The 12,250-nt window shown below is 47.2% G+C and overlaps 1 protein-coding gene across 2 annotated transcripts in view; it reads right to left on the bottom strand.

The window, feature by feature from the left end:
* Positions 1 to 1,769: 1,769 nt before the first annotated feature.
* Positions 1,770 to 12,250, bottom strand: part of ALDH1L1 (aldehyde dehydrogenase 1 family member L1) — a 206,773-nt gene continuing 196,292 nt past the window's right edge. For both annotated transcript variants that reach the window (XM_068253079.1, XM_068253078.1), the window contains exons 19-23: positions 11,687 to 11,785; positions 10,375 to 10,540; positions 8,631 to 8,736; positions 4,864 to 5,063; positions 1,770 to 2,018 (exon numbers count right to left, since the gene is read on the bottom strand). In XM_068253079.1, coding sequence (XP_068109180.1) covers positions 1,963 to 2,018; positions 4,864 to 5,063; positions 8,631 to 8,736; positions 10,375 to 10,540; positions 11,687 to 11,785 — 627 coding nt within the window. In that variant the 3' untranslated portion in view covers positions 1,770 to 1,962. The remainder of the gene's footprint in view (positions 2,019 to 4,863; positions 5,064 to 8,630; positions 8,737 to 10,374; positions 10,541 to 11,686; positions 11,786 to 12,250) is intronic.

Below are 12,250 nucleotides of genomic sequence, written 5' to 3'. Positions count from 1 at the left end.
TCCCATTGACTTTAAGGCTAGGTGCACACATAACAGTGGGCATTTACCTGCCTACTGCAACCAGCAATCCGCTAGCGTGTGCTCACTGCCTTGAAACCATAATTATTTATGTATATTTGGTGAAAAGATGAAGGTTGTACGACCAGATTGTAAAGTGTGTAGCCAGCCTACAGGTATAGATTTGATATGAAAAGAAATCTAATGAAAATCTTTTAAATAGGTCTATTTGGGCATACCTATTATTATTATTATTATTATTATTATTATTTAGTATTTATATAGCGCCAACATCTTCTGCAGCACTATACAGAGTATATTGTCGTCACTTAAAGAGAACCCGAGGTGGGTTTGAAGAATATTATTTGCATACAGAGGCTGGATCTGCCTATACAGCCCAGCCTCTGCAGAGTGCAGGGGGACCTTAGGGGGGTTTGGGATAGCAACAGAGGCTGGGCAGTATAGGCAGATCCAGCCTCTGTATGCAGATAACATTCTTTAAACACACCTCGGGTTCTCTTTAACTGTCCCTCTGAAGGGCTCACAATCGAATCCCTACCATAGTCATACTGTATGTCTATATTGTCAGTGTATGTATTGTAGTCTAGGGCCAATTTAGGGGGAAGCTAATTAAACTTATATGTATGTTTTTGGGATGTGAGAGCAAACTAGAGTACCCGGAGGAAACCCACACAGACACGGGGAGAACATACAAACTCCATGCAGATGTTGACCTGGCTGGGATTCAAACCGGCGGCATAGCGTTGCAAGGCGAGAGCGCTAACCACTACGCCACCGTGCCCCCGGGAGATTTGGGTGCAGGGGAAATACCATAAATCGCCATGGGTAGTGGGGGAAAGATGTAATTCAGCTTCCAGCTATTGCCGGCGGCCAGATTACAGTGCTTTTGCACGGATTTGTGCTCCGCCCAAATCACTCACTGAGCACTGTTATAGCCGTTATTCCGATTATGGCCTATGGTGGCGCCGCCTGCACCCAAATCTCCTGCGCTGTTTTTACAGCGCTTGCCATTTGGTTGATGTTTTTGTCAGTTGATCACTGATTGAGAAAGGCTGTTCTTTTGGAAGATCGATGTTGATGATCGATCAACATGGGGACAGGAATGCCACAGGCAGAGCATTACAAGAGTGTGGCTACATTAGCTTTCAATCGCGTTGAGCCGTATGAAGCTTATGGGGACCCTGAGCAGTGGACTAAATTGAAAATCAACAGATTGAACCAACAGATTGAACATTCTTTGAACGATCGATTGGATCAGCTTTTATGCTACATGAAAGTGGTAAGATTGAACAACCTAGATTGTGTGGTGTGTGTTAAGCCTTAGTTCCGTCCATGGTACAGCTGGCGGCTCCAGGAATCCAGCGACTTCAGGTGAAGTTCCGTGTTTAGAGATGTGCAGGGCGCTTATGGCAACCGGCATGATGACGTGCGACTTCCGCCGAAGTCGCCGGGTTACCGGAGCTGCCAACGGGACCACAGAAGGGGCCAAGAGGATGCTGGGAGACCTCGTGGGCTACGGAAGGGGGAGGGGGGCAGTAGGAAGCCCCAGGTAAGTCCAGATTTTCAATTTAGGCCTCTGCACTGGGCCCCTTTATGTCTGCAGCTGTGTGAGCGACATTAGATCTCTGCTGACAATGTATGCCTGTTGTTAGCTCTGTCTCCAGTGTTGACAGCTGGACAGTGTAGCTGGGGAACTGGTGTGAGGACTGCAGTTCCCAGTTTTGACGTAAACAGATGAAGCAGAGCCCAGGTTGTGTCAGTAAAAAGGAGGTTCACTTTAATCCAATTAGGAAAGGACGGCTTGTTTTTAAAACGCGGTATTTCGTGTGCAGATCTGTATTTCCATTCAGCAGCAGAGAGCCAGAGAGGATCTGCTGAAATGTGATTTGTGCAGCAGTCTTTTGGGAAAAGATTATGCAGAATATTTTCAGTGATGTCATCGGTTCAGTACTCGATGGTGACGGCTTTTGTCTTCAGATACTCATTCAGCGCTTCTTCACCTGAAGCAAAAAACAAAAGTGCTTATTAGCAGCGGCTTCATTTGTCGTTTTTTTTTTTTTTTTTTTTTAAATGTACCTGTAGGGAAAACCGTGCACTAAATTGGTACTGAACTAAATCCAGAGGCTTTCCCCATTCTCTGGCGCATTCCAACACTGTTCCCTCGGCATGTGCAGTTGCAACAATCTGTTGGGCTTTGGTGGAAAAAACTGACCCAATTGGGTTAGTGCTGCTGTGCAGGTGGATTGAGGATGCAGGCCTGCAAGCTTTGGGGGTCCCAGCGCTGGAACGGTCTGACCTTTCGCAAGGTAAGTGTCCAATTATTTGCTGTTTCAAGCTCACAGGTTTACTTTGAGGCCCCTTTTTACACTTGCCTTGCGTTACCATGTTTTTCAGCAGGGTAACACGACAATGCAAGGCAATGGGGGCCTAGCACACTTACATTGTGTTGGAAGAGCCTGATCAGACGCCACGCCGCCGCAAAGTCAACAGCGAGTTACCGTTGGACTTCCGCAGCGACGCGAGTAAGGAAAGTCAATGGGCGATGCAGAAATTTTTAATTTGTTGGTGGCAGCGGTGCAACGCGCATACGCAGAATGATGGAAATATGACGGGGAAAGCCTGTCTAGCATGGGGTATGTCACGCGGCGAGGGGCGTGTCGTGTGGGGGACCCTATGCATATGACCCTGTCGGAGCACTTTTCCGCAGTGTCATACGAATGTCGTTGGCACTGCACCGCAAACGCAATGGCCAGGTGTAAAACCGGCCTATAGGACACGTCTGCTTTTGACATGAAGGTATTGATTCAATAGCTAACCGGTGTTTATGCAACTAATGTAACAGGTATTGTGCACATACTCTAGTGCAGCCCGTGTTATGTACAGTGTGCGTGTTGCTTCTATAGTAGTATTTTACACTAGGCTATCTTACAGCAATATTCAGATTGCAACACACATAGGGCTTGATTCACAAAGCTGTGCTAACCTACTTAGCACGCCTAAAGACTTTGGGGAGTGCTAACCAGGGTGCCAAGTAGGTTAGCACCGGTTTTTGAAATCAGATCGTGCACAAAGTCCTCCGCGGCACAGCGCGGTGAGTGTGAAACGTTGTATGCGATGAAAACGGCGCACCCGATGCACCTATAAGGTCGCATTGAGTGCGACTTTAATAGGCTCCAGGACTAGGACCCTCTAAACATATTCTGGAAGAGCTTGATGAAAATCTTTGTACGGGTGCGTTCCCATTCATGTACGAGCATGGCGGAAGTGCACAGGTGACTGCGCAGTAGCACAGGCCACTTGTACACAGCTTTTTCCTCCGTACACAATCGGCTCCATGCTACTACGCAGGCACTGGCTGTTATGGTTTCTCCACAGTGCTGCCATGCACATACGTGGACAGGAGCATGCCGTTAAAGAAGAAGAGGGTCCTGGCAAGCAGGAGGTGGAGGGGGGTCGGAGAAGCCCCTGGATCGTGCAGAGGCTTCCCTTTATTGAGGTAAGTATTTTACGTTTGCATTTTTTTTGCAGGTTTACTTTAGTTAAACAAGGCACCTGGGGCAATAGTATATCTCCATTCACCATTCGTAATCAGAATTCTGAATGAAACGGAGGCTTTACACTTGCGGGCATCGGCAAAGGGGTTAACTCACCCACGTTGCATTCAGAGGCATAGCTAGGGCTTTCAGCGCCCTGGGACAAAGACTATTAATACGCCCTCTAAGGAGGGACCTGCCAAAAAGGGGCATGGTCATGCAACAGAATGTGGGCGTGGTAATGGGTGGGGCCGAATATACATGACCTTAGCAGTGGTGTAAAAGGTCTGCCAGGGAAGTTTGAGCTCTGTCATAGTGTTTTCCCCCAAATTTTGTATTATTGTAATCTGACAGCATTTCACCAAAAATACATGTAATTTGGCAGAGGTTCCTCCAAAATACAGATAATATGGCAATGGTTCCCTCAAAATAGACATAATCTGGCAGCAGTGGTTCCGCCAACATACATATAATCTGGCAGCTGTTCCCCAAAATACACTTAATCTGGCAGCAGCACTTCCCCCAAAATAGGTGTCCCCAGTGGAAGTAACCAGGCCTATAGGTGTCCCCAGAATAGGTAGCCAGGTGTATATGTGTCCCCAGTATATGTAACCAGGGGTATATGTCCCCAGTATATGTAGCCAGGGGTATATGTCCCCAGTATATGTAGCCAGGGGTATATGTGCCCAGTATATGTAGCCAGGGGTATAGCTGTCCACAGTATATGTAGCCAGGGGTATATGTCCCCAGTATATGTAGCCAGGTGTATGTGTACCCAACATATGTAGCCAGGTATATAGCTGTCCCCAGTATACGTAGCAAGGTGTATATATCCCCAGTATATGTAGCTAGGGGTATAGTAGTCCCCAGTATATGTAGCCAGGGGTATATAGTAGTCCCCAGAATGGGTAGCCCCCCAGCAGGTGTCCCCCCAGCAGGAGTGCAGAGACCTTACCCCCCCCCCCCCCCCCTTCCCTCACCTTAGGGCTCTTCCTCCCTCGCTTCCCCTCCAGATATGAGTGGCGGGCTGCGGGCCGGTGGCAGAACACTTACTCTATTCCCAGCGCGTAGAAGGATCTGTGCTCCGCTGCTCTGGTCTAGGCTAGTAAGTGTTCTGCTGCCCGCCCGGCGCTTATATCTGGGGGGGGGGGGAGCGATATAGGAAGAGCTCTAAGGCAAAGGAAGGAATAGGGGGGGGGACGAGACCTTCCCCCTTCCCCACCGCTGTGCCCATCGCTCTCCCTCTTCTCTGCTCTCCCACCTTCCGCTGTATCCAGTATCCATTCTGTTTGAAGAAATGATTCTGCCTTACCCAGATCTTTTCCAAATCCTGATTGCTTGAAACCTCCAAATGGTGCTGCGACGTCTGTTTTGTTGTAGGTATTAACAAAGACGGTCCCAGCTTGCAGCTTCTCGCTGACGTAAAGAGCTTTGTTGATGTCCTTGGTGAAAACACCAGAGGCCAGGCCAAATTCTGTGTCGTTCGCTCGCTTCAAAACTTCATCAATGTCACTGAAAAAAGAGAATTATAACTACACAAGCAAAGGAAGTTGCGCTCATCCTATGGCGGGCCAGAATTTAAATGGGAAAGGAGATGCTGAGGGGAGTGGTCAATTCACATACAAGCAAAAATTAACCCTCTGCACTCACATCAAGCAGCACTCTCGTGATGAAAACAACTTGGGACCATTTGAGAACAGAGAGCAATGATGTTCAGCCACCAACCAGAAAGCAGTTCTAAGCATACGCCAAGCTGCTGAATTGTAGATGTGGATTCTGATTGGCTGCCATGGTAACAACTGCTCAAAGGCCTTGGACCCACTATGGCCACTTTGCGGGAAATCGCAAAGCACTCGTGAATTGCCAAATTGTGGAAGCTCCACGGCATCACTGTGATTCCTGGAATGGTCGAGATTTTGAAACTGCAGCCACTGATGCGATTGCTCTAGAATTGTTGCAAGCAGTGATCTGCCAATTCCACGATCATAATGCTGCTGGGACTACCCCCATAGGGTTCCACTGGTCTAACGCTTTTCAGAAATCGCTACCAGTGGGTCCCAGGCCTAATCATTATTAGTTAATTTTAAAACTGGATTAGAGTGTATGTATCTTTATGTAAGAATTATTAAACCTGGAAAAGTAGACAAAAAGTGGTCCAAAATACCCAGATCAAAGATTCTGATGGGTCAGTTTGAGCAACTGCTAAACTTTTGCTCCAATCTCTTCACACTTCCCCAATCACTTAAGATAAATAATTTTCTTTCTCAACAAAATGACTTTGAATACAATCTTCTGTTGAATAAAATTGATACTGTAACCCCCTTGCAGCATGTACCTAGCTAAATCCTATACAGTTCCATGGTGTTTAGTGGTCCTCTCTCCCCCTATACAGTTCCATAGTGTTTAGTGCTCCCCTATACAGTACCCTGGTGTCTAGTGCCTCTTCCCTACCTTATACAGTTCCCTAGTGTATAATGCCTTCCCGCTGCCTACCCCATATGTCTTTCCTGTGTTCTAGGGCTTCACCTCCAATATATCTTCCCTGGGAGTCTAGAGTGTGCTAAACATAATGCAAAGTGGTTCACCCACTTGTGGGACAAATGTGATGCTTCTGCAAGCCAGAATAGGCTCTAGATGATTGTTTGTGACTATCTTGAGAACATTTAGCATAAATACAGGTGTCCTATAACACTGTAGATGACATTTAGTAAACAGCCATGTTGGACCTGAGGCACCCAACTACTATGGCTATGCCATTGTAGTCGATGCACAAAACACTTCCCACTCATTCTACCCCTTGTCCTCTACATAGAATAGCATGCCCAGCAAACAGACAAATAGTGTGTCTGTACAACATTTCTTCCTAAACTGTCACCTGAAACTATCATTATTGATAATTTCTCAAACTTCTGTAGTAAATGTAAGACTATTATTGTTAAAACTAAGGCCCCATACACATGCTAGAGGGTTGTAGGCCGAGGAGGTCATTTGGGGCCACGTCTAGTGTGTGTACAGTGGCCCAGATGTATTAATGAGAGATCTGAAGTGCCAGATCATCTCCCCAGAGTGTAGGCTGAGCCCATTGTTCTCCTCTTGCTTCGTTAAGCGCTACGTGTTATCTCACCTCCATAGCAACAGAACACGTTGCTAGTCTACAGGCTAGCAACGCCTCTGTACAGCACTCAACTCCAACCTGTTGTCCCTGGGATTGGGTCCCGATCCCTGTGCAGGGCCGGATTTAGGCCAAGGCCGACTAGGCCATGGCCTAGGGCACCACAGGAGCAAGGGCACCAAAGCAGCAGGCTAAACTGATGTAGCAATTGCAAGCTTGCAAATGCTGCAATGCAGGGAGCGAGCGCCTTAACGTGGTACTCTGCTGCTGATCGCCTGTGCAGCAGCCACCTTGCTCTCTGTGCACGTTTACATTATGGCCAGCGGCTATGGACTTGGGCAACATTGGAGATGGAAAGGAAGAGGAAGCTTCTGCACTGGAGACGAGCTTATAGGTGCTGCGGTGTGAAGGCGAGCTGGCTACCTATGCTGAAAGGGGGGAGTGGGAAAAGGAGGGATTAAGGGAGTCTTCTGGCTACCTATACTGGAGGGAAAGGGGGGAGGGGTCATCTGGCTACCTATACTGGGGGGGTCATCAGGCTACCTATACTAGATGGAAGGGGGGTGGGGTCATCTGGCTACCTATACCGGAGGGAAGGGGGATGGGTTATCTCTCTACCTATACTGAAGGGGGACGGCTGGTGACAGTGGCCTTGGGTGGTAAAGAGTACAAATCCGTCCCTGTCCCTGTGAGTGACAGTAATGGTGCCCATACATCTAAGGGATTTTGCAAACTCTCTGCACAGCACTCATCCCTCGTAAGGTCGCTGTTATGATCGAGTAATTATTGTTACAGGCGACATAAATCCTGTATATGTACAAGGCTTTAAGGTGCCCATTCATGATAACATTTTAACTGTACAATCCACACCACTTAACAGTAATACGAGGGACTACCTAAACAAGAAGAGGGTATCGTCCATTGCTCAGCTGACAGAAGGAGACACTCTGGGGACAGAAGGAGACACATCGAGGACAGAAGGGGAAACACTGGGGCTATAAGGGGACACAGAAGGGGCCTGTCAGGCAGCCTATTGGGCCAATCAAAGTGCAGGATCGGGTCCATTAAAACCACTGGAGCAGCAGGGGTTCAGGGCAGGTTCAGCGGAGCGGCCGTTACTTAGAAGGAGCGCGAGTTAGTAAGCAGTGCATGCTACGCTGAACTACTGCGTGTAGCGTGTGCATAAGTCGTGCTCCTCTCATTAAGCTGCGCTGCTTAATAAATCGACCCCATAGAGCTATATCATTCCATGTCATGCACTAATGAGGACCAGAAATAGGCTGTCTGCATGTTGGATTGGTGTGGTTCTGTAAAATGTATTAGAGATGATTTGCATATTTGGAAGCGATGCATCCTGGAAAATCATATTTGCTCACTTAAAGATAATATGTAAGAAAAAAAAAAAAAGTCCCCAAAACCACAGCTGGCAAGGATATCAGCTGTGGCGCAGTTCCGCCTGCAATATTTACATTCCCTGGCTCCAGTGCAGATGCAGTAAAGGCTCTCTGATCGGGCTCAGACAGAAATGGCCGAGCCCGATCGGGTCTGCTCTACTGTGAAAGCGCCTCACACCTGCGCCTACAGCGGATCTGATCAAGCTTGGCTATTCCTGCCAGAGCCCGAGGGGAAAGCTGCTACTACGCCTGCGCAGGCAGCATATTGATCAGGAGCCCCAGAGCTAGAATGAGATGGCACAAGAGGACAGGGGAAGCCTCATTAGGAACCAGAGGCTTCTCCCTCCTGAGGTAAGTGACTGTTTTTTTTTTTTTTTTTGGAAGGGGGGGGGGGGGAAGGGAGGGTAATTCAGGTTACAGGTCCCATTTCAGAAGGCAAAATTATAGCTTGCAAGGAGAAAGTTAGAAAAAGGTAATATGGAACAACTTCTCTCTGTGTATGGAAAGCATCTTTCCTACATCTGTGGTTGGGGGTAGAACTGCCTAGATTAGTTGTTGTGGCGGCTTTCTTACCCGTCTTTGAACTTGGATATTATCATCACCGGTCCGAATGATTCTTCCTTAGCGATGAACATGCTGTCAGCCACATCCGTAAATATGGTTGGTTCAAAGAAAAAACCTGGGGAAAGAAATAATAGTTAAGGGGAGAACAGTCTGAAACTTTGCTAGGTTTGAATTTTCGTCTGTGTCCCATTTGGCGAGTTTTTGTCACATTCTGTCCTTGGGACAGTTGCTCCTCATTTAGATAATACCTTTAATGACTAACCATGCATTGTTTTCTTGCAAGCTTTCAAATTTTAAGTTTTAAAAGAACATGGAACACAGGTTACTTCTATGCAGGAATGGTACTGTGCATACCCAGGTTTATCTCATCAGGGGCTTGTTGGACAAACTGCTAGTAAACTGGCCGTGCACGGCTAAACATGGCTATTTTACCAATACTAACGCCAGGAGAGTAGCACACGGTATGCAATTAATAGCATCTTGCAATATTAACCTAACGTGCATTGTTATGGTAACGCACGGTTCTCTACTTCGTACTACATGTTGTGCTAATTGCATAGTACAGGCTACTCCCCCAGCCTAAAGGTGGCCACTAACTGTCCAATTTCTAGCGAAAAATCGTTCGAGCGATCAGAAATTCCGATCGGATGAAAAATCGTTCACTACACCATCAACTAACCAATCTTTGCTTCCTATCTATCACGACCACCAAGAAAATCCAAATTTTCGTTCGACGAAAATTCATTCGGGCGACATTTTTTTCACTCGTTCATAATCGATTGTGTCCACCAATGGAGATTATTTACAACCAATCCGATCAGAATTTCTGATCGCTCGAACGATTTTTCGCTAGAAATTGGACCGTTAGTGGCCAGCTTTAGTACCAGTAAAATTGACATGCGCACGGCAATTTTACCGGTGGTTCGTGCATCAGGCCCCATATTACCGGTCTTATCTGGCTCCCTTTAACCCACATGTGTCGAACTCCAGGCCTGGAGGGCCAGATCCATGCCAGTGTTTAGGATGGACTGAGAGAGAAAGGAATATGTTCTACCTGATGGACCGCACCTTTCCTGATTCAGAACCATCAATTCATTTGAGCTTTATCAAAAATGTGTGAGGATCTTGGCCCTCGTAGGACCGGTTTTACATACCTGCTTTAACCTAAGGTGGTTAGAGTTAGACATATAGATAGGGGTATGCATAGGGAGGGAGTATAGTGTAAGGCATATAGATAGGGGTATGCATAGGGAGGGAGGTTACTGGTAGGCATCTAGACAGGGTATGCTTGGAGAGGGAGGTTAGTATTAGGCATCTAGATAGGGGTATGCATAGAGAGGGAGGTTAGTGTAAAGCATTGGAATAGGGGTATGCATAGGTAAGGAGGTTAGTGTTAGGCATCTAGATAGGGGTATGCATAGGGAGAAGGGTTAGTGTTAGGCATATAGATAGGGGCATGCATAGGAAGGGAGGTTAGTGTTATGCATCTAAATAGGGGTATGCATAGGTAGGGAGGTTAGTGTTAGGCATCTAGATAGGGGTATGCATAGGGAGAAGAGTCAGTGTTAAGGCCCATACACACGTCGGATTTTTTCGAATGACGGGTCGTTTGAACGTCCCGTCGTTCAGTCGTCCGCACGCCAAATCGGGCGTGTGTACAGACTGTTGTTCAGCTGATAAGACTGATTTTGAGCGATCCGAGCAATTTTGAACTACAAGTAGATCGCTATACTACAGCAATAATGTAAGGTACCTGGTCTGGGCAGCTGTTTTCCACCACACACCAGTGTCGCCCCCTCTTTCACTCCTGTCTGGCAATACTCGACAAGCTTATCTAAGTGAGCTTTGTGGTTCTGAGGCCCGTGGTCTGTAGACCTGTCTAGGGGGTCCCCAATCCTCATCTTCTTCACTTCCTCAACCTAAAAAAGTAAAGAATAAAAAAAAAAACTTGATCAATAGCTTAAAGAAATACTGTAGGGGGATCGGGGGAAAATGAGTTAAACTTACCCGGGGCTTCCTACTGATGTCACTCCTGGTGCCATTAGTGGAAGGGAGGACACGGCAACGCAGGCGCAGTGGTTTTCAGACTTTAACGTCTGAAATTCCAGAAGTGAACCAGAGGTGGGGCCGGAGCATTGGTGTGTGGCTGCACAGACACAGGATGTCTGCAGGGGACCATTAGAAGCCCCAGGTAACTCATTTTCTCCCAACCCCCTACAGTATTCCTTTAAAAAACAAGGCAATACACTTGGCAATCAGAGGCACAACTACTTGGGAAGATTGGGGGAGGGACATGCATCCAAAGCAGGAGGTACTCCTTCTGGGTCAGGACTATGGGTCAGGACTTTAAAGTGAACCCAAGAGAACCTTGGAACAAAAAGAGATAATTGTGTAAGAAGGTGGAAGCTTCTGGATCCTTTAGAGGCTTCCTGTGCCCTTTCCAAAGCTCACCCGAGCCCAGGGCCGGATTCACCATAAGGCACTGCAGGCATGTGCCTACAGGGGTCTGGTGTTGGAAAGGCGTCTCACTCCCTTCCCCGAGCACCTCCGGCCCTCTTTCCTTATGCAGAGTCCTGATGGGGGTGTAAATGAGATTACTCACCCAGCTCTCTGCATTCCACTGATGAGATCGCCCTTCATTCAGGGGCACCACTAGCTACAGTACCTAATACTGAGGTTCCTGTAGCTACCTTATACTTGGGGGCACCTCTAGCTACCTACTGGAAGATTGGCGCAATGCTCCTCTTCATGCATAAGCGCAGCTGCCCTGCATCCGCATAAGTACCAGCGATTTACTGCACAGACACCAAGCTTTTGTCAGATTTCTTAGGGGGGTCCAAGAATGGCAACAGTGGTCTGGAGGACAGTGTGGGAAGCCACTATAGAATCCAGAAGATTCCCTCTTCTTAAAGCTAACCTGAGATGAGGCGGGTAAAAAAATGTCATCGAGAGCGTTCTGCACCTGAGCAGTACTATCTGCTACCTAAAGTCGGATTGCCGGGCTGATAACAGGCGAACAGAGTCAGTTTTCCCCCTTCCCTTAGTCATCCCAGAACCGCACTCACCACTCTCTGCACATACACATCATGAATGGACTCTTCTAAAAACAGTCTGCCAGCAGCAATGCAATTCTCCCCTTTGTTAAAGAAGACAGAGCTCATCCCCTGTAAGAAAATGGAGCAAAAGTGAATGATTAGATTGTCTTTATTATGTTCTAGTAATATGCTCTGTGCCCAGAGTTGGGCTTTAATTGTTTAGATTTAGGGTCCACTTCCACTTGCATGTTGGATTCTGCATCAGTCTGTATACGGATTTCTGCGTTCTTCCAGTGTTTGCAATATGGAAACCCGCATCCCGCTATCAATCATTGTTGGGGAAATGGATGCGTGGTGCCAAAATCTGCAGCATGCAAACCATACTTTATCTGCATCGCACCACAATGGCAAATTTGCAATCGATGGAAATGACTCCATTGACATGGATTGGTTACTGTTTCAATGCAAATATGTGCACTGCGAATTCGCAGTTAACGGAAACGGGCCCTTATTCTGTATATCTCAAAATGGCTGCAGACTGGAGTGACTGCACTGGCTGCTGTGAAGAGAGGGGAAGTGACATCACATCTTTTT

This window comes from Hyperolius riggenbachi, chromosome 9, assembly GCF_040937935.1.
Source record: "Hyperolius riggenbachi isolate aHypRig1 chromosome 9, aHypRig1.pri, whole genome shotgun sequence".
Lineage (NCBI taxonomy): Eukaryota > Metazoa > Chordata > Amphibia > Anura > Hyperoliidae > Hyperolius > Hyperolius riggenbachi.
The sequence above is the reverse complement of the archived record's forward strand: the minus strand, read 5'-3'. Positions and strand labels throughout refer to the sequence as shown.